Below are 21795 nucleotides of genomic sequence, written 5' to 3' on the forward strand. Positions count from 1 at the left end.
CTGGGCCCGCCTCCGGGGTTGCCTAGCAACGTCAAGCTGGGCACCAAGCCTTTTCCAGGTTCTGGGTTCAGACTTGAATCCGCGGCACCTCACCCTCTTCCCCGACAGGAGACCAGATACGCATTTCACTTCTTTATTGGCAGCCCGGAGCCTGGTCTGGGCTCTCCCGGGCGCTTACACGTCCCAACCCCAGACTGAGGTGCCCAAAGGCCTCCCAAACAGCCCTGGCCTGCTTGACCTTCGACCCTCAGGACAGAGAAAGCTACCAGCTATGCCTGCTGACCCCACTGGTCAGGTGGAGCCGCGGTGCCTCGTGTAGTCCTGAATGGAGGCCTGGAAGTGCTCTGTGCTGTTGAGGTCTGGGCGGCAGAGGATCACGTAGCACTTGGGCAGAAAATACCCGCCGAAGCCGCTGCTCAGGCTGCTCAGCCCAGCCAGCATGTTGACCGCGGGCAGATACTTGCCGTCGTAGACACTAGCCGTGGTGAAGAAGGCGATCCAGGACATGAAGTTGAAGAGCAGGCTGAAGGTGACACATTTGGCCTCGTTGTAGTTCTCTGGCAAGTCCTTGCCCAGGTAGCTGCAGGCAAAGGCACTGATGGAGAGAAGGCCATTGTAGAGAAAGGCCAGTATGAAGCCCAGGGAGTTGGCCTCTGTGCACTCAAGCATCACCAGATGGGGGAAGCGCTGGTATTCCCTAGTGGGCAGTGGAGTCCACACCACCAGCCAAGTTAGACAGATAAGCAGCTGAGCCGCTGAGCTGATCATCACAAACAGGCCAGCACCATGGTTTTGGACCCAGACGCGGTAGAAGGTAGGTGCCTTGGCGGAAAACTTGAAGATGATGATTAGTTGGAAGGAGCGAACTGTCAGGCAGGACAGGAAGATGGTGAAACCAAGGGCAAAGAGGGCCTGGCGCAGCAAGCATGCAGGCCTCGTGGGCTCCCCAAAGAAGCCATAGAGGCTGCCGCTACCTGCTGCCAGGGAGCCCAGCATAAGAAAGCACAGGCGGCCCCCTGCTGACCTCACCACAGGGGTGTCTAGGTGCCAGGCAAACAGGCCAGCAGTCCCAAGCAGCAACAGCAGCAGCAGTGTGTTAGCTGCCAGCAGCACCCAAGAGGTGTGCTCTTGACAAGCCAAAAACACCACAGTGCGTGGGAAGCAGGTCTGGCTTCCCTCAGGTGCCCACTCTTCTTTCCCACAAGGCTGGCATCTGTAGAGGTCTGAAAGGGAAGGCCAAGAAGGTTCCTGAGAGCCAGATGAGCAGAGTAGGAATAGGAAATAGGGGCCTGCAAGATACTGGGAGAATTGTACCCAGGCAGCTAGACTGTGCTAGGCATGGTGGGATGGGGGTAGCCGGGAGTGGGGCCTGAGGCCAAGCATTTCCTCAAAATGCCTGTGTTAATTACACACTGGAGACCCACAGGTCAGTTCTATATGGCTCATGATCCCATGAGGGTTTTGCAAACCCTAGGGAGGACCTTACCCTGGTAGCTCTGCCCACATAACAGAGAGGCTACGATCCAATGGGAGCAGCCTGCTCCCAAGGGAGGGCATTTTAACCCCTCTCTCTCTCCAGCATTTCCATGAACCATTTTCCTTAGCTGCTGCTCTGTGGTTTCTCTGAGTCCTGACCCTCTGAGGACAGAAGGGAAGTATTCCTGTCCCTACAGAGATGGTGAAAGGAAAGAATGTGGCCCCTGGACACCAACGAAGGACATGAGTCCTTAGCTATTTAATTTGCTCTCTGTTCTTGATCTTGCATTGCTGGATGGGGAATGCTGTTTTTTTTCTCTGTTGCAGACATGCTAGTATCTGTATTCAGGCCAAGCTGTTCAAGGAGCTAGCTGTCTTTGGCATGGGCAACAGAAGGGACAGTAGGACAAGAGGGCACAAAGGGAACAATAGCTACATTCATTTAGAGAAAGAGGTTGAATTCAGGATACGATTGCATTTGTAGGAGTTGTGATGACAGCTGTCTAATAGAGGACACACCTCAGTCTAAGGATTTCAGTTGGCTGATTCTTTCTTTTTCTTTTTCTTTTTTTTTTTTTTTTCAGATGGAGTTTTGCTTTTGTTGCCCAGGCTGGAGTGCAATGGTGCAATCTTAGCTCACCACAACCTCTGCCTCCCGGGTTCGAGAGATTCTCCTGCCTCATCTTCCCGAATAGCTCAGATTACAGGCATGCGCCACAACGCCCAGCTAATTTTTTTTGTATTTTTAGTAGAGATGGGGTTTCACCATGTTGCTCAGGCGGGTCTCGAACTCCTGATCCTCAGGTCATCCGCCCGCCTTGGCCTCCCAAAGTGCTGGGGTTACAGGCATGAGCCACTGCACCCAGTGGCTGATTCTCTTTATCAGAATTCTGTCTGGTAGCAGGAGTCCTCCAACCTGAAGCTAACTGGCAGCCAAGTGACTGGGCCCTGGTTCAGAGGCAGGGCATGTGCACATGGGGACCAAGGGAGGCCTCCCTCCACCGTGCAGCCCCCGGGAGTGCTGGGTAGCTCGCCTGCTCCATTGCCCACTCACCACTCTTGTTAAGGAAGGTCCCAGCCCCACAGGGCACACACTCAAAGCAACAGGGATGGAAACCTGTAACCACTCGCTGGTGCCCTTCAAGACAGTCACTGGAACACACAGACTTAGGCACCTGTAAGAAGCCAGAGGGGCCACACATAGGGGCCCAAGTCAAAGGACAGCTCACATGTGGAACAGAAAACAGAATCTCTGTGCATCTGCCCTCACGGCTCACTCCCAGGGCAGGGCCCCTGGTCATGTGAACTTCCACCCCAGGGCTTCTGCACACTCGCCTATGGAATGTCTTCCCTGCTTCCCTGGCCAGGATGGGTAGAGTGGTGGCAGCTGGACCCCTGGGGTCCCCCTCCTGCTCCCTGTACACTTGTGTCAGCATCACACCCAGACTCTAGGCTGCCCATAAGGCAGTTACCTGGTGAATGACCACATCCCCATTACCTGGTTGTCCTTTCCATGCCACTGGATTTTGGTCTCATTTATGTCTAGCTGAACTGGAGACCATGTGGAGGAACCGAGGACTGTGAAGGTCCACTTCGGCCCACTCCAGTCCCAGGCAATTATGTTATAGCTACTGAGGGGGTCTCCATTGTCATTAAACATCACAGTGTCCTTGTGTAGAAGGAAATTCACCTTGTGGATCTGCTCCAAAAGCTGAAAGAAACACATATCACAAAGCCACCATAGACAGCACAGACCTACATGGTCCCAGAAGCAAGGGCCTGGGGGCTTCCTGGGTTTCCATCCTGGTGGTTTCAGCCCATCGGGAAGGTATAGTCCCTTCCTTCTTAGGAAGCCCTTCAACCCTCCCCACCAACCTTCTGAGAGGAGGCCTCTAACAAAGGCTCCTTTACAGACAGTTTTAGCTCTGGACCTTGTCACTTGACACTTCCAAGACACAGTGGGTGAGAGAAGGTAAGGATCAGAGAGAAAGATCTGTCTAAGAGAAGAGAGCTCACGCCTGTAATCCCAGCATTTTGGGAGGCTGAAGCGGGAGGATCACTTGATGCCAGGAGTTCGAGACCAGCTTGGCCAACGTGGTGAAACCCCATCTCTACTAAAAATACAAAAATTAGGCCGGGCACAGTGGTTCACGCCTGTAATCCCAGCACTTTGGGAGGCAGAGACAGGCAGATCACGAGGTCAGGAGATCGAGACCATCCTAGCTATCATGGTGAAACCCTGTCTCTACTAAAAACACAAAAACATTAGCCAGGCGTCGTGGCAGGCGCCTGTAGTCCCAGCTACTTGGGAGGCTGAGGCAGGAGAATGGTGTGAACCTGGGAGGCAGAGCTTGCAGTGAGCCGAGATCGCGCCACTGCATTCCAGCCTGGGCAACAGAGCGAGACTCCGTCTCAAAAAAAAAAACAGAAAAATTAGCTAGGCGTGATGGTGGGTGCTTGTAATCCCAGCTACTCAGGAGGCCGAGGCAGGAGAATCACTTGAACCCAGAAGGTGGAAGTTTCAGTGAGCTGAGATCGCATCACTGCACTGCAGCCTGGGCAACAGAGCCAGATTCTGTCTCAAAAAAAAACAGTCCATAAGTTAGTCGCATTTATCACCCTTGGCATTTAGGGTGACCAGAGAGTGCCCACTCTGCTTGTCTCAGGATTGGCTGTTCTCTCCAACAGAAGGTGCTGGGGTGGGCTCTCTTACCTGCCAGGGGTAGACTCGGCCCCTGGAACAAACTCCAGAGGCACAGCCCAGGAGCTGGTGGAGGCCATGGGCCACTGCATACACAGCCCGGTACGCGTTGTAGGCAGAACTCATGGAGAAGCCTTTGAGCTTGGGCATCGTGTGTGCCGTGAAAGCTTCACATTCTCTGCAGACCTGATTGCTGCTGCAGCAGGAGCTCTTGTGGCAAGGCCTAGGGGCTCCCTTGTCTGCCCGGGCATAGGCTTCTTCAAATGCCTTCAGGCCAGGGACAGTCCTCTTCTGGATGGCCACGCCCAGCACCGTCCCAATGCGCTGGATCCCGGGCACCCCAGTGATGTGCCTGGAGAGGACCCAGGCCTCTGAGGCGACCCACACCTTGCCAGTCAGGTTGGCTAGCACCACGGACTCGAAAAACACCCTGGCCAACAGCCGGTTGGAAAAAACGACCACAACGGTGGCCGTGGCCTGGGCCAGGTGGCGCATCAGGCGCTGCATCCTCTGATCGCCTACCTGGGCAGAGAAGGGCACGATGTCCTTGAAAGCAATGCAGATCCCCTGATCAGTGGCCTGCTTCTCCAGTGCCTGCACCCCTAGCTGCCCATAGTCGCCACTGCTGCCAACCAGAGAGATCCAGGTCCACCCGAACCTCTGCAGCAGCAGCACCATGGTCTCCACCTGGTACTTGTCGTTGGGGATGGTGCGCAGGAAAGAGGGATACTGCCGCTTCACGCTGAGCGTCTCGCTGCTGGCCCCATAGCTGATCTGTGGGAGGTGCCATTCAGCCAGTTCAGTGGCATAAGTCTCCACTGAAGGCCCCCCAATGCCTGGGCCTGTGCTGGGTGTGGGGATGCAGGGAGCAGGGGAGACCAGGAGAGCACCATTCACCCTGTGACACTGACAAATCACCTGCGAAGGCTCCACCAGGGCGGGTTGTGGGGGAGGAGTGGGAATCTGCCTGGGAACAAGAGGGGAGGGGATGCATTCCAAGCAAAGGAGACAAAACTTGCATAGGAGTGAAATAGTCTGGTGTGTTTGGGGACCTTCAGGGACTTCCGCTGGAGGCAGTTTGCAAGGAAGAAGAGAAGCATGTGTAGGTCAGGGTAGAAGTTAGGTCAGTGGCCTGTTAGGAACCGTGCCTCACAGGAGGAGGTGAGCAGCTTGTGAGTAAGCAAAGCTTCATCTGTATTTACAGCTGCTCCCTTCCTGTCAGATCAGCAGCAGCATCAGATTCTTGTAGGAGCGTGAACTCTACTGTGAACTGCGCATGTGAGGGATCTGGGTTGCGCGCTACTTATGAGAATCTAATGTCTGATGACCTGTCACTGTCTCCCGTCACCCCCAGATGGGACCATCTAGTTGCAGGAAAACAAGCTCAGGGCTCCCACTGATTCTACATGATGGGGAGTTGTAGAATTATTTTATTATATTAATACACGATGGCCAGGTGCAGTGGCTCACGCCTGTAATCCCAACATCGTTGGGAGGCCGAGGTGGGCGGATCACGAGGTCAGGAGTTTGAGACCAGCCTGGCCATATGGCAAAACCCCGTCTCTGCTAAAAAATACACAAATTAGCCGGGCATGGTGGCAAGTGCCTGTAGTCCCAGCTACTTCGGAGGCTGAGGCAGGAGAATTGCTTGAACCCAGGAGGTGGAGGTTGCAGTGAGCCGAGATCACGCCACTGCACTCCAGCCTGGGCAACAGAGCGAGACTCCGTCTCAAAAAAAAAAAAAAAAAATATATATATATATATATATATAATTTATATATTTATTTATATAAATAAAACAATGTAATAATATAAATAAGTGCACAATAAATGTAATGCACTTGAATCATCCTGAAACCAACCCCTCACACACCTGTCCATAGAAAAATTGTCTTCCACAAAACCAGTCCCTGATGCCAAAAAGGTTGGGGGCCACTGCTATAAGCTACAGGGAGGCCGTAAGGACATCCGCAGAGAAGTGCTATGTTCGGACTTGCATTTTTTCTTTTTTTTTCTGAGACAGAGTCTTGCTCTATCGCCCAGGCTGGAGTGCGGTGGCACGATCTCGGCTCAGTGCAACACCTACCTCCTGGGTTCAAGAAATTCTCCTGCCTCAGCCTCCTGAGTAGCTGGGATTACAGGTGCCTGCCACCACCACCAGCTAATTTTTGCATTTTTAGTTTCACCACGTTGGCCAGGCTGGTTTCCAACTCCTGACCTCATGAGCTGCCCATCTCAGCCTTCCAAAGTGCTGGGATTACAGGCGTGAGCCACAGCGGCCAGGACTTGCATTTTATGAGCATATCTCTGACTTCAGTGAGGAATGAGTTAGAAAAGATTCAAGACTAGAACCAGGGGGAAGCCTTAGGACACTGATGGAAGAATCTAGTTGAGAAATAATGCTGGTCTGAATTCCAGCTGTGGCTGTGGCAGTGGAAAAGGAGGCCAGAGAGGACGAAAGATGGGGAGCAGGGCAACGAGGAGCGGCAGTGGGCAGGACTCGGGTGATGGCTGCTCCATCACTACCCTCCACCAGAGGGTTGGGGCCAATACAGGAAGAAAAGAGGCTTTTGTTGTGTAGGGAGGTAAGGTCAATCTGCGCTCTGCTGGGTCCATGATATGGTGAGGTTGGGCCAGCATCAGGGGCTCAGATCAGAGGGGAGGGGACTGAGAATGGGAAGTTAAGCCACAAGCCCACAGCCTGCCTGGGAACTGGAAAAGGAGAGGAGAGGAGGGTGAAACTTGCTCCGGGGAATCACCTGCCTCTTCAGAGGAAGTGGGACAAGAGGAGAGAAGGGCTGCAAGTGAAAGCCAGGCACGGGTAGGGGGCTGGGGGGGCATAAATTCCAAGGAAAGACTCTCAGGAGGACTGGTCTAAAATGTCACAAAGGGCATGGTGGCTCATGCCTGTAATCTCATCACTTTGGGAGGCCAAGGCAGGTGGATTGCTTGAGCCCAGGAGTTCCAGGCCAGTCTAGGCAACATAGTGAGACCTCCATCTCTACAAAAAATACAAAAATTAGCCAGGCATGGTGGCACATGCCTGTGGGCCCAGCTACTTGGGAGTATGAAGTGGGAGGATCGCTTGAGCCTGGGAGACAGTGAGCCAACATTGTGCCACTGCACTCCAGCCTGGGCATCAGAGTGAGACTGTCTCAAAAAAAAAAAAATCACAAAGAATTCACCTAAGATAGGCCGGGTGCCCGTAGCTCACACCTGTAATCCCAGCACTTTGGGAGGCTGAGGTTGGCACGAGGTCAGGAGATCAAGACCATCCTGGCTAACATGGTGAAACCCTGTCTCTACTAAAATTACAAAAATTAGCCAGGTGTGGTGGCAGGCACCTGTAGTCCCAGCTACTCAGGAGGCCGAGGCAGGAAAATGGCGTGAACCCTGGAAGCGGAGCTTGCAGTGAGCCGAGATCATGCCACTGTACTGTAGCCTGGGCGACAGAGTGAGACTCCGTCTCAAAAAAAACAAACAAAAAAAAGAGCCGGGCGCGGTGGCTCAAGCCTGTAATCCCAGCACTTTGGGAGGCCGAGACTGGCAGATCACGAGGTCAGGAGATCGAGACCATCCTGGCTAACACGGTGAAACCCCGTCTCTACTAAAAAATACAAAAAAAACTAGCCGGGCGAGGTGGCGGGCGCCTGTAGTCCCAGCTACTCGGGAGGCTGAGGCAGGAGAATGGCGTGAACCCGGGAGGCGGAGCTTGCAGTGAGCTGAGATCCGGCCACTGCACTCCAGCCTGGACGACAGAGCCAGACTCCGTCTCAAAAAAAAAAAAAAAAAAGAAGTCACCTAAGATAAAGAAGGACTGCAAAGTAGGATTTGGAGACCTAGAAGGTGCCCCAGCTCACAGCAAAAGCAAGAGTGGCGGGGGCAGCCCTCAGGGGCTGAGAGGCAATGAGGGGAGGGAGAAGCCAGCAGGAAGCTTCCATGGGAAGGGGCAGAGAGTCAGTGCTCAGTGTAGAGAGCCTAGAGGAGGGAGAGGGATGACGGCAACCACAGGCCAGGCAGGAACCCATGGGGAAGAATCCATAAGCCAAGGAGGGGCTGTGGTCCAAGGTACAGGGCAAGAATAAGCACAGGGACAGGACTGATCTCAGCAAGGTGAGGGATGTCAGCACCTCTGAGCCAGGAAGGAAGAAGGAAAGGCAGTCAGGAGAGACTGGGATGATGTGGAGCAGTCTATGGGGTGGGAAGCAAAGGGTGTCCTTTTTGGGGGGTGGTGGTGGGGGGACAAGGCATCACTCTGTCACCTAGGCTTGAGTGCAGTGGCACAATCTTGGCTCACTGCAACCTCCACCTCCCAGGTTCCAGCAATTCTCCTGCCTCAGCCTCCCGAGTAGCTGGGATTACAGGCACACACCACCACTCTCGGTTAACTTTTGTATTTTTAGTAGAGATGGGGTTTCGCCATATTGGCCAGGCTGGTCTCAAACTCCTGGCCTCAAGAGATCTGCCCAGCCTCCCCAAGGGATTACAGGCATGAGCCACAGTGCCCGTCCAGGGTGTCCATTCCTAACAAAGGCAATGGAACCTCTGGAGGGAGGAGGGGAGTGGAGGGCAGTAGGGGTGCAGCTGAGTGGCAGCAGTTCCCAAGGAGAATGGGTTTTCCCATGAGAGTGGAGGCAGGGATCTGGAAGGCTGGGGCCAGAACCATGCTGGGCAGGGACCCCTGACTTGTGACTAAAGAGCAGTGACCACCCAAGAGATCCGGGGGCAGGCAACCTTGAGGGGACAGCAGCTCTTGCCCACATGCCCCAGCCCAGACTTGCCTGAAGGGAGATGGGCAAAGGTCTGAGGCTCCAGCTTACCAGGGGCATCAGGAAAGGGCTCAGCAGAGCGGCTGTGGTGGCAGCACGGTTGGTGGTGTCAGGCCCAATCACCGCCAACACCTTAGGAGAATAGCAGAGAAGGTCTCCTTGGAGCTCTATGTGGCGTGGCCCTGGTAGGGAGAGCACGCTCAGCGTGGCGTACACATTGGCAGAGTCAGAGCACACATCATACAGCTGGTACCCCAGGGTGACGTTGGGCAGCAGTGTCGTGGAGTTGTTTATCTCCTCAACCCCAAGCCGCATAGCCTGGAAGAGGTGGTAGCCATGCTCATTGAAGCTACCAGTCCTGTGGAGAAAGCCAAGCAGAGAGAGCTAAGAAGGACAAGGCCCTGCTGAAACCCTCTGGCCTCCTAGACTCTGAGGCTTGGGGGTAGAAGGGAACCTTTGAGGTCATCGGTCCAGTTCCCCAAACCACAACTTCAACAAGGGCTCTGAAGCTCAGCAGGAGGAACAAGCTGGCCCTGATGGAGAAGCATATTAGCATCAAAAAGGTCCTGAGGTCCTGGAGCAGAGAAACCTGCTACATTAGTCAGTGTTCTCCAGAGAGAGAGAGTGAGTGAGAAATTTAGTTTAAGGAATTGGGTCACATTGTGAGGGCTGGCAAGTTCAAATTTTGCAGGACAGACCAGCAGGCTGGACATTCTGTAAAGAATTGATGTTACTATGCTCCTCAGTCCTAAGATGCTATGGAGGCAGAATTCCCTCAAGTCCCTCCTTATACAGAAACTTCAGGCTTTTTTTTTTTTTTTTTTTTTTTTTTTTTTGAGATGTGTTAGGGACCCAACCCAGCAAAGGCCCTCTGCCAAGGCAGATGTTCCCTCCCCCCACCTGTTTGTTTTTCTTCATCTCCTGCTTTTCTCACCACCTGCAGGCCCTCTGCCAAGGCGGATGTTCCCCAGCTGTTGTTTTTTTCTCCTAACATCTGCCCATCAACCAGGATGTGGCTTTACCCAGAAACAGCTCCCACTCCCTCCCTAAAATATACTTATACCCCCTAGTCTTTAAGCCTAGGCTGCTGCCTCCTCTGATTGCTGTGGAGCAGCCCAGCAGGTTAATAAACTTGCTTGCCTGACTTTGGGTCTACTCGTTCTTTCTCTCGGCTAACCTTATATTTCGGTGCCGAAACCCAGGAATGGGTAGGCTCTGGCCGGGAGTCCCCAGAGGACTTTCTGTCTCTCTCTCTCTCTCTCTCTCTCTCTCACTCTCTCCTTCCCTCCCTCCTCGCGGGCTGTGTGCTAGAGCCTTTCCCCCTCATCCCACCTCTCTCCTGGCCACCCTCCCCTTCCCGAACCTGCCGAAGACCTGGAGGATTTCTCGGACTCTCCCATTGTTGGCAACCAAGGGCTTCCTCTGGCCTCCAGGCCTCTGGCTTCTCCATTTCAGGGATGCCTGACTCAGTGGCTACCTCCTCTATTCTGGACAGGGCTTCCAGGACAGGGGACACCCTCTCCTGCCATCCTTGTTGACCGGCAGTCTCTTCTTCCCCTACCCACCCCCCTCCATTCACCATAGGAGTTTCTCATTCTACGCTTCCTAAGACCACCCCTCTTGGGTATCTTCTGTGCAACCTCAACGTCCTCAGGCTCCATTCAAAGGTCCATCCTAAGAAGCTGCTTTTCTACTCTAATACTGCCTGGCCTCAATACAGATTAGACAATAGCTCCCAATGGCCCGAAAACGGCACTTTCAATTTCAGCGTACTTAAAGACTTAGACAACTTTTGCCACCGCAATGGGAAATGGTCCGGGATTCCTTATGTTCAGGCTTTCTTCACTCTCTGTAGCCACCCTTCTCTCTGCCAGTCCTGTTCTACTTTCCAAATCCTCCTCGCCTGCTCCAAACCCAACTTGCCCTCTGCCACTCTTCCTACAGCCCCACTCAATGACTCCTCTTCTTTTAACCCCGCCAATTTCCCCCTCCTCGCCACCATCATGGTCCTCCATTAAACCACCCGAATCCCCCACCTTATGTCACCGTTCCTATTCTGCCCCCTTCTCCCCCTCTCTCCAACCACCCTCCCTCTGACTCCGAATCCTCACCGTCTCTACCCCTTACCCGTTCTCAGTCCCAACATGCCCCTTAACCAGCCCCCTCACGTTCCCTCCGGGAAGTGGCAGGAGCTGAGGGGATTGTCCGTGTCCGCGTCCCTTTCTCCCTCTCTGACCTCTCCCAAATTGGAAAACATCTTGGGTCCCTCTGCTCCAATTCCAAAACTTATAACAAATAATTTAAATATCTTACCCCATCTTATGAACTCACTTGGCATGATCTCTACATCATCCTCTCTTCCACCCTCCTTCCAGAAAAGAAGGAAAGATTGTGTCTCGCAGCCCAGGCACACGCCACCAATCTTCATCGGCAAGATCCTACTAAGCCCATAGGAGTCACTGCTGTTCCCCAGGAAGAGCCTTCCTGGGAGTACCAACCCACAGACCCTGGCCGGGCATCCCGTAACCATATGATTACCTGCCTCATTGCAGGCCTTAACAAAGCTGCCCATAAGGCTGTAAATTTTGAAAACCTTAAGACATTTCCCAAAAGGCAGATGAAAATCCTGCCCAATTCCTTTCCCGCCTTACAGAGGCTCTCCAAAAATATACTTGCATCGACCCTTCCTCCCGAGAAAGAACTGTTGTTCTTAATACCTGTTTTATCTCCCAATCTGCCCCGACACCTGGCGCAAACTTAAAAAGGCTGAAGATGGCCCTCAAACCTCACAAGACCTCCTTAACCTGGCTTTCAAAGTCTTCAATAACAGGGATGAGCAAAGTAAATTAGATAGAGCCTAAAGAGAGAGATCACGCTAAATACCAGCTTCTAGCTGTGGCTATCTGTCAACGTAGCCATAGTACCCAAGGGCACAAAAGACCTGAGAGCAGTAATCCTCCCAGGCGCTGCTTTAAGTGTGGCAAAGATGGCCACTGGGCGCAGGCATGTCCTAACCCACAAGTGCTGAAGAGCCCTTGCCCAGTCTGCCAGCAGATAGGCCACTAGAAGTCTGACCGTCATCTCAACAGATGGACAGAAAAGCCTGCACCTCAGAACCACCTCCCCTTCAGCGAGACAAAAAGTGAAGAATCGCTTACACTCCCGCAACTCCTTGACCTAGCTTCTGAGAACGGACAAGTCGCAGGGCCCCCAGCCCCAACTGCCATCAATGCATCAGAGCCCAGGGTAACTATGCTAGTAGCAGGCAAGCCAATCTCCTTTATTTATTTATTTATTTTTTGAGACGGACTCTCGCTCTGTCACCTAGGCTGGAGTGCAGTGGCTGGATCTCAGCTCATTGCAAGCTCTGCCTCCCGGGTTTATGCCATTCTCCTGCCTCAGCCTCCCGAGTAGCTGGGACTACAGGCGCCCGCCATCTTGCCCAGCTAGTTTTTTGTATTTTTTAGTAGAGACAGGGTTTCACCGTGTTAGCCAGGATGGTCTCGATCTCCTGACCTTGTGATCCGCCCGTCTCAGCCCCCCAAAGTGCTGGGATTACAGGCTTGAGCCACTGCGCCCGGCCACCAATCTCCTTTTTAATCAATACCAGGGCCACCTACTCAGCCTTGCCTGAATTCTCAGTACCAATTCTCCCTTCTCAATCTCAGTTTTGGGGGTTGACAGACTCATCTAGCATCCAAGTGCCACCAGACCTCTTACTTATTCCCTATTCAATACCATTTTCTCACAGTCTTTCCGTATCATGCCTCATTGCCCCATCCCCATTCTAGGCTGAGACTTTTTGCCAAATTCAAGGCTTGTATCACCTTTTCTTGTCTCCCCCAACAAGAAAGTAGGAGGACCTGAGTCCCTCCTACTCCTCTCCTCCAGTCCAGTCCCTGACCCCTCTCCCCGGCACCCACTTCCTTCCTCTCTTATTAACTCAATACTGTAGGATACTACCACCCCTTCCCTAACTGCTCACTATGACCCCATCAAAATCCAGCTAAAAGACCCCTCCAAATTCTCCAATATCCCCCAATACCCCATTTCTCTAACCCACCAAAAGGGTCTACAGCCCATCGTAAACAAGCTCTGCTCACATGGTATTCTTCAGCCAACACACTCTCCATGTAACATCCCCATCCTCCCTGTTAAAAACTCAGACGGCTCATACCAACTCATTCAAGACTTCCGAGCCATTAATCAGGCCATCCTCCATATTCACCCTGTAGTCCCTAACCTGTATACGCTTCTCTCTCTCATCCCCTCCAATACCACCCACTACACTGCTATTGACCTAAAAGATGCCTTCTTTACCATTCCCCTACATCCTGATTCCCAAAACCTCTTTGCCTTCACCTGGGCTGACCCTGACACCCTCCAATCACAGCAACTCACATGGACTGTCCTTCCCCAAGGCTTCAGGGATAGTCCTCATTTCTTTGGGCAAGCCCTAGCCCAAGACCTTACCTCCTTAGACCTTTCCCCCAGCCGTCTTCTTCAATATGTGGATGACCTCCTCCTCTGTAGTCCCTCCCTAGAAGACTCTCAGACTCACACTATTACCCTTCTAAACTTTCTTGCTAACAAAGCGTATAGGGTCTCCCCCTCCAAAGTACAACTCTCCACCCCAACAGTAACATAATTAGGAGTCCAACTCCTAGCTTCATCTCCCAAATCAGCCAACAGGTTTCTCAATCCCTCAGTGTCAGTGGCGCCTCCATATCCCATATCAACCCCAGTCATCAGGAAAAGTTGAAAGGGCAAATGGCGTCCTTAAAACTCAGTTAACCAGGCCGGGCGCGGTGGCTCAAGCCTGTAATCCCAGCACTTTGGGAGGCCGAGACGGGCGGATCACGAGGTCAGGAGATCGAGACCATCCTGGCTAACACGGTGAAACCCCGTCTCTACTAAAAAATACAAAAAACTAGCCGGGCGAGGTGGCGGGCGCCTGTAGTCCCAGCTACTCGGGAGGCTGAGGCAGGAGAATGGCGTGAACCCGAGAGGAGGAGCTTGCAGTGAGCTGAGAGATTCGGCCACTGCACTCCAGCCCAGGCGACAGAGCAAGACTCCGTCTCAAAAAAAAAAAAAAAAAAAAAAAAAAAAACTCAGTTAACCAAACTCACTCTTGAAGTCCAAAATGCTGGACCTCCCTTCTGCCCATAGCCCTAGTACACATCAGAGCCAGCCCAAAAGCACCCTCTTTCCTCAGTCCATTTGAGTTAATGTATGGACGCCCTTTCCTCTTACAAAACAGGCCCCCTTCTAACTCTCAGCTAAGAGAATACCTCCCAACACTCTCTCTCATCCACCATCTCCTCCGTGAACAAGCTGACCAGGCCCTCCCAAAACCCCATGAAGGCTCCACCAACCAGACTCTCCTTCCAGGAAAGCATGTCTTCTTAAAAACTCTTAACCCGACCAGCCCCAGGTCTAAGTGGGAAGCCCCTTTCCACATCATCCTCACAATCCCCACTGCAGCCAAACTCTCAGGACATGCTTCTTGGTACCAACTTTCTAGATTAAAAAGGGCTCCTACAACTGATCCGCCTACAGCTGACCCACCTATTGCCTTCCGCCAATTCTCCAGTACCCTCCGTGGCCCAACTAAACTCTGCCTCATGCCTGTCCATAAAGGAGACACTTAAACAATACCCAGACTGCTCTTTCTCCTCCTGACAATCGCAAGTACATTCCTGATTTCTCTCAAATGCCCTGTTCCTGCCTACCTTGCCACTTCACCCTCTTCATCCTCTCCACCAAGACATCTCCTGGTTTCAGCTCCAAACTCCCACTCTGGACTCTCTTTTAGAGTGGATAGATGACCTCCTCTTTCAAGGCACCCTATATGACTTTTCCCCAGATGAAATGCACTTATTTACTTTCCTACTTACTCTTTGCCTATCTAACTCTCCTAATCCATTGGCTGCCCCACATAGCCACACCTCCCCTTCCAATACTACCCAGCTACCTCTACAAGACCCTTAGCTTAACTCCCTCCCTACTAAACCAGTCCAACCCCATCCTAGCAAAAGACTGCTGGCTTTGTATCTCCCTATTAACCACCACCTATGTTGCCACCCCTGTTCCCTCAAAAGACTGGGTTCTTACTAAGTTAACCTATCACCCCCGTTATGAAGGGAAAAGCCCTTTACAACTTTTAGACATGCAGTCATTGGCTAAATTTTCTGTCATAGATATGACAAAAAACACTCTGACAGGGCGCATAGTACAACTTTTACGCTCCTATATCTCCAGCCTTACCCAATATACAAGTAATGACAAGCCCATTCGCGGCCCTGCGACCACTGACACCGGTCTGACTTTCTAAGCCCCTGTGTGTATCCAATGTAACCTGCCCTCAGGTCTGCCTTTAGGTCACCTACTGTCCCATCAATGTAACCATACCTTACAGCTTCAAGCCCCAAACGACCACCAAAATATTTTTTTTTTTTTTTTTTTTTTTTTGAGATGGAGTCTCGCTCTGTCGCCCAGGCTGGAGTGCAGTGGCCGGATCTCAGCTCACTGCAAGCTCCGCCTCCCGGGTTTATGCCATTCTCCTGCCTCAGCCTCCCCAATAGCTGGGACTACAGGTGCCCGCCACCTCGCCCGGCTAGTTTTTTGTATTTTTCAGTAGAGACGGGGTTTCACTGTGTTAGCCAGGATGGTCTGGATCTCCTGACCTTGTGATCCGCCCGTCTCGGCCTCCCAAAGTGCTGGGATTACAGGCTTGAGCCACCGCGCCCGGCCCACCAAAATTTTAAGGTCACCAAAACGGCCGAATTTAAACAACTCGTCCACTTTTCAGGACCCCCAAAAGTCACCACCAGCTCTTTACTAAACAGTCAAGATTTTGTAATGGCAGACATACAGGCTGTATGGCCATTCACCCATGGACCTCTTGCAGCATGGCTCCCCTCCCGGCCAAATGCCTCTTTATACCCTCTTTCAATTACTCTTTCGAATGGCTCCTGGTAGACACAAAACAATTCTTTCTCCAATGGGAGAATAAAACACGAGGAGCCACTCCAATTATCCCTGCAACACCTTTTCTGCCACTCACTGGAGCCGCCTTAGCAAGCACTCTAGGCATGTGGGAGAATGAAAACAATAAACTCACATGCTTTTTCAGTATACATAACCAGTTATTTCTGCCCAGCCAAGGTATATCTTTCTTGTGTGGAACCTCAACCTATGTCTGCCTCCCTACCAATTGGACTGGCACCTGCACCCTAGTCTTCTTAAACCCCAAAATTGACATTGCCCCTGGAAATCAGAGTTTACCAATCCCTATTAAAGCTCGAGTCCGTCAACGCAGAGCTATACAGCTAATACGCCTGCTTATAGGACTAGGAATTACTACTGCAACAGGAACAAGGATAGCAGGCTTGTCTGTTGGGAGAAAAGCTGAGTGATGGGAGAGAAGCTGAGGCAGGCTTGCATGTCTGACATAATGTAAAAGAGTCTTGGAACATGTCCAGGGTCCAGGGTCTAAAACCCCTCATGGCCTGGCCGGGTGCCGTGGCTCACGTCTGTAATCCCAGCACTTTGGGAGGCCGAGGAGGGCGGATCACTAGGTCAGAAGATTGAGACCATACTGGCTAACATGGAGAAACTCCATCTCTACTAAAAACACAAAAAATTAGCCGAGAGTGGTGGCGGGCGCCTGTAGTCCCAGCTACTCGGGAAGCTGAGGCAGGAGAATGGCGTGAACCTGGGAGGCGGAGCTTGCAGTGAGCCAAGATTGCACCATTACAGTCTAGCCTGCGCAAGGGAGCAAGACTCTGTCTCAAAAAAACAAAGAAAAGAAAAAAACCCTCCTGGCCTTTGGAATGTTTCTAGACTTGCTGGCTCCTTGCTTCTAGCACTCCCATTATCTCAAGTAGCCATATGTTTCAAAGAAAATGCTACACCCTCACAGCTGCAGCTCATGCACTTGATACAGTGCTTCCTTTCAACCCCCACATCCTCGCCACCTGTTTCTTTGTTTGATCACCAATAAATAGCGTGGGCTCCCAGAGCTCAGGTCCTTCGCAGCCTCCATACTAGAGTTGGTCCCCTGGTCCCACTTTCTCTCGTCTTTTCTTATTCCTTTGACTCCGCTGGACTTCGTAGCCCCCACGGCCTGGTGTTGGGCCTTATCACCCCAACACTTGTCCACCTCTCTGTCCTACTATCATGCTTTCTCAAAAGATCGCTTGGACAGCCTACAAGACATAGCTGAATCTATCCTTATTCTCCAGTCCCAAATAGACTTTTTTTTTTTTTTTTGAGACAGAGTCTCGCTCTGTTGCCCAGGCTGGAGTGCAATGGCGCCACCTGGGCTCCCTGCAAGCTCCGCCTCCCAGATTCAGGCCATTCTCCTGCCTCAGCCTCCCAAGTAGCTGGGACCACAGGCACCTGCCACCATGCCCAGCTAATTTTTTGTATTTTTCGTAGAGACGGGGCTTCACCGTGTTAGCCAGGATGGTCTCGATCTCCTGACCTTGTGATCCGCCCACCTCGGCCTCTCAAAGTGCTGGGATTACAGGCGTGAACCACCATGCCTAGCCCTGAATAGACTCTTTAGCAGCAGTGTCACTTCAAAACCGTTGAGGTTTAGATCTCCTCACTGCCGAAAAAAGTGGACTGTGCATCTTCTTAGGAGACAAGTGCTGTTTCTATACTAACCAGTCAGGACTAGTACGAGATGCAGCCTGACGGTTAAATGAAAGGGCTTCTGAAATCAGGCAGCGCCCTTCAGACTCCTGGCCCCAGAGGTTTCGTAACCCCTAGGCACCCTGGCTAATGCCCCTCCTGGGTCCTGCCATAACCCTTTTTCTCCTTTTAGCATTTGGCCCGTGCCTCCTACATCTCCTTACCCAGTTTTTACGGGACCGTATTAGAGCCTTCGCCCATGGTGAGAGGTGACAACGTGCTAACAGCCCTCGCTCGCTCTCGATGGGTCAGTACAAGACATGATGCTACTTCAAGAATACCAGCGGCTTCAAGAACAACTGTACCAACCCCACAGCCTTTCTCCATAAACGTCGCCCCTCTTCAGCTAGAAGCAGTCAGAAGGCAACGCCACCCCTTCTCTATTACCTATTAAAGGCTGGAATGTTAGGGACCCAACCCAGCAAAGGCCCTCCGCCAAGGCGGATGTTTTCCCCATCCCGTTTTTCTCTGTCCCCTCTTTTTCTCACCGCCTACAGGTCCTCCGCCAAGGCAGATGTTCCCCAGCTGTTGTTTTTTCCCCCAACATCTGCCCATCAACCAGGAAGTGGTTTTACCCAGAAACAGCCCCTAGGCGCCCCGCGCCCTCCCTAAAATATACTTATACCCTCTAGTCTGTAAGCCCGGGCTGCTGCTTCCTCGGATTGCTGTGGGGCAGCCCAGCAGGTTAATAAACTTGCTTGCCTGACTTTGGGTCTACTCGTTCTTTCTCTCGGCTAACTTTACAAGATGGAGTTTTGCTCTTGTTGCCCAGGCTGTGGTGCAATGGCACAATCTCGCCTCACTGCAACCTCTGCCTCCCGGGTTCAAGTGATTCTCCGGCCTCAGTCTCCCGAGTAGCCGGGATTACAGGTATATGCCACCATGCCCGGCTAATTTTGTATATTTAATAGAGAGGGGATTTCTCCATGTTGGTCAGGCTGTCTCGAACTCCTGACCTCAGGTGATCTGCCCACCTTGGCCTCCCAAAGTGCTGGGATTACACTGAACCACCGCACCTGGCTTTTTTTTTTCTCTCTTTCTCCCTCTTTTTTTTTTTGACATGGAATTTCACTCTTGTTGCCTTGTTGCCCAGGCTGGAGTGTAATGGCACGATCTCGGCTCACTGCAACCTCCACGCCCCCAATCCCAGTTCAAGCAATTCTCCTGCTTCAGCCTCCAGAGTAGCTGGGATTGCAGGTGTGCACCCACACATCCATCTAATTTTCGTATTTTTACTAGAGACGGGGTTTCACACGTTGACCAGTGCAATGGTGTGATCTCTGCTCACTGCAACCTCCACCTCCCAGGTTCAAGCAATTATCCTTCCTCAGCCTCCCAAGTAACTGGGATTACAGGCGCATGCCACCACTCCCAGCTAATTTTTTTGTATTTTAGTAGAGACAAGGTTTCACTATGTTGCCCAGGCTGGTCTCGAACACCTGAGCTCAGGCAATCCACCTGCCTCAGCCCCCCAAAGTTGCTTGGATTACAGGCGTGAGCCGCCGTGCCCAGCTCAATTCTATTGATGTAAATGTTTACTAAATCTAAAAAATACCTTCTGGCTGGGCACAGCGGATCACGACTGTAATCCCAGCACTTTGGGAGGCCAAGATGGGTGGATCACTTGAGGCCAGGAGTTCGAGACCAGCCTGGCCAACATAGTGAAACTCTGTCTTTATGTATTTATTTATTTATTTATTTTGAGATGGAGTCTTGCTCTGTTGCCCAGGCTGGAGTGCAGTGGCACGATCTAGGCTCACTGCAAGCTCTGCCTCCTGGGTTCACGCCATTCTCCTGCCTCAGCCTCCCGAGTAGCTGGGACTACAGGCGCCCACCACCACACCCGTCTAATTTTTTGTGTTTTCAGTAGAGACGGGGTTTCACCATGTTAGCCAGGATGGTCTCGATCTCTTAACTTGGTGATCCGCCCTCCTCAGCCTTCCAAAGTGCTAGGATTACAGGCGTGAGCTACCATGCCTGGCTGAAACCCTGTCTTGATTAAAAGTACAAAAAATGGGGCTGGGCTCAGTGGCTTATGCCTGTAATCCCAGCACTTTGGGAGGCCGAGGTGGGCGGATCATGAGGTCAGGAGATCGAGACCATCCTGGCTAACATGGTGAAACCCCGTCTCTACTAAAAAATACAAAAAACTAGCCGGGCGAGGTGGTGGGCGCCTGTAGTCCCAGCTACTTGGGAGGCTGAGGCAGGAGAATGGCGTGAACCCGGGAGGCGGAGCTTGCCGTGAGCCGAGATAGTGCCACTGCACTCCAGCCTGGGCAACAGAGCAAGACTCGGTCTCAAACAAAAAAAAAAGGAAAGAAAAGAAAAGCAGGCTGGGCGTGGTGGCTCACACTCATAATCCCAGTGCTTTGGGAGGCCGAGGTAGGCAGATTACCTGAGGTTGGGAGTTCGAGACTAGCCTGACCAATGTGGTGAAACCCCTGTCTCTACGAAAAATATAAAAATGTAGCCAGATGTGGTGGCACACACCTATAATTCCAGCTACTCCCGATGCTAAGGCATGAGAATCACTTGAGCCCAGGAGGAGGAGGTTCCAGTGAGTCAAGATTGTGCCACTGCACTCCAGCCTGGATGACAGAGCGAGACTCCATCTCAAAAAAATAAAAAATAAATAAAATATAAATAAATAAAAGCAGTAGTTCCCCTCTACCTAGATTGTTGACTTTACGATGGCACCAACCTAAGCTCCTAAAGCATCTAATGGGATGTGTCTTACCTTGCCACCCTATGGAGAACCATACTTGTCATCTGGGACTCTAGGGAGCTTTGAACATGGGTAGGAGTGGAGAGAAGATAGAAGAGGGAAAAGGACACCCTTGCTTAGGCCTGGCCATCTAGGTACAGTACAAAGTCAAGAACCAATTTCAGTGGAGTTACAACACATTCTAACAGCAAGGGCGAAATAATTGGAAGCTGGCTGAAGTGTCTAGGAAGGTCTAGCCAGCACTCAGGTGGCAAGCGGATTGATGGACAAGGCCTAGAGACAGTTCAGGTGGCAAAGGCAGAGGCAAGGTCCTGGCTGAGGATGGCAGGCAGAGGGGTCCTATAGCCAGGGGTCCCACTAAGTGTGGCTCTGCTGACCCCTCACTCACCTGTCACACAGGGTCACTTCGGGTCTGTGCCTCACCTGCAGACAGCCAGAATGGAGAGGGAACAGGCCTGCCAGGAGGTAATCCCCGGGGAGGGTGAAGTCAGGAGAAGGCTCAGTGCTATGGCAGGCAAAGGCCCAGCAGCAGGAAATGAGAAGCTGCAGGCCAACCAGGCAAGCTGTGCAGAGCAGCATGCTGGCCAGACGCCCGCGCCTGGCATGGCCAAGGAGTGGCCTCTAAGGAGGCCAGTTGCTTAAATAGAAGGCAGCTGCCGGATGCTTCCTAACTTCATGCCCCCGAAAGGGGTGGGACTTGGAGCCCAGTGGCTGAAGCAGGACTGTTTGCCTTGACATTCCGGGCCTGCGGTCCAACTCAGGAACTGGGCAGGACAAAGGCACAGATGCAAACCAGGTGGCACCCAGTGACCCTTCCTCTGGACGGTTGTGGGTTCTGTCCACGCTCTGTGACTTCACCTGGCTTAGAAAGGGAGCCCTGGCATTTTGGGGCAAGGTGGGAGGCTGGAACACAACTTCTCCCAGTATTGTGAGGTTTTAGAACTTTTTACCTGTGCCTCAGTTTCCTAAATGAGACACAGCTTTGAGTCGACAACCCCTTACCCCAGACTCCAGTTTTCTGACAATAAGATTCTGAGCAAATCGTCATATACTTTCGCCTCGTTACCCAGGGTTGCTCACTTCGAGACAAATGCATGCAAACCTAAGGTATGCAAATAGACATGTTTTGTTTAAACTGCCAATCCTAAAGCTTTTTCTGCAGGAGAAAAAAAAAAAAAACCCCGGTGGATTTCCGGAGAGGCGGCCCATGACTGGTCGCGAGGTTTCTGACTTTCCCTCTCCAACCGGCTGGGGTAGGGAATTTGCATAATGTAAATGGAGTCCTCGGTGGAGCCCCTCGACCAGGCCGGCAGGGGCCTCCTAGTGTGCTTCCGGAGGTTGTCGGCAGAGGACGCTGGCGGCTCCGAGGCCGCTCCTTTCGGCAGCTGGGCGGGCAGAGGGGAGGAGCGACGGGATCTCGCGAG

At 52.2% G+C, this 21795-nt stretch overlaps 1 protein-coding gene across 3 annotated transcripts; it reads right to left on the reverse strand.

Annotated features, from left to right (window-relative positions):
* Positions 1-119: 119 nt before the first annotated feature.
* TAS1R1 (taste 1 receptor member 1) lies at positions 120-21727 on the reverse strand. 3 transcript variants are annotated; one of them, XM_015142974.3, is made up of 6 exons: positions 20760-21104; positions 8998-9304; positions 4190-4951; positions 2975-3187; positions 2531-2651; positions 120-1223 (listed from the first exon to the last, which is right to left on the reverse strand). In XM_015142974.3, the coding sequence occupies exons 1-6, from the start codon at positions 20948-20950 to the stop codon at positions 292-294; spliced, it is 2526 nt and encodes an 841-aa protein (XP_014998460.3). In that variant the 5' UTR covers positions 20951-21104; the 3' UTR covers positions 120-291. The 3 variants fall into 3 exon arrangements, with proteins under 3 accessions (XP_014998460.3, XP_077833245.1, XP_077833252.1); XM_077977119.1 differs by having other exon boundaries at positions 8959-9304; positions 20760-21026; XM_077977126.1 differs by lacking the exon at positions 4190-4951 and having other exon boundaries at positions 20760-21727.
* Positions 21728-21795: the final 68 nt, after the last annotated feature.

This window comes from Macaca mulatta, chromosome 1 (assembly GCF_049350105.2).
Source record: "Macaca mulatta isolate MMU2019108-1 chromosome 1, T2T-MMU8v2.0, whole genome shotgun sequence".
Classification (NCBI taxonomy): domain Eukaryota; kingdom Metazoa; phylum Chordata; class Mammalia; order Primates; family Cercopithecidae; genus Macaca; species Macaca mulatta.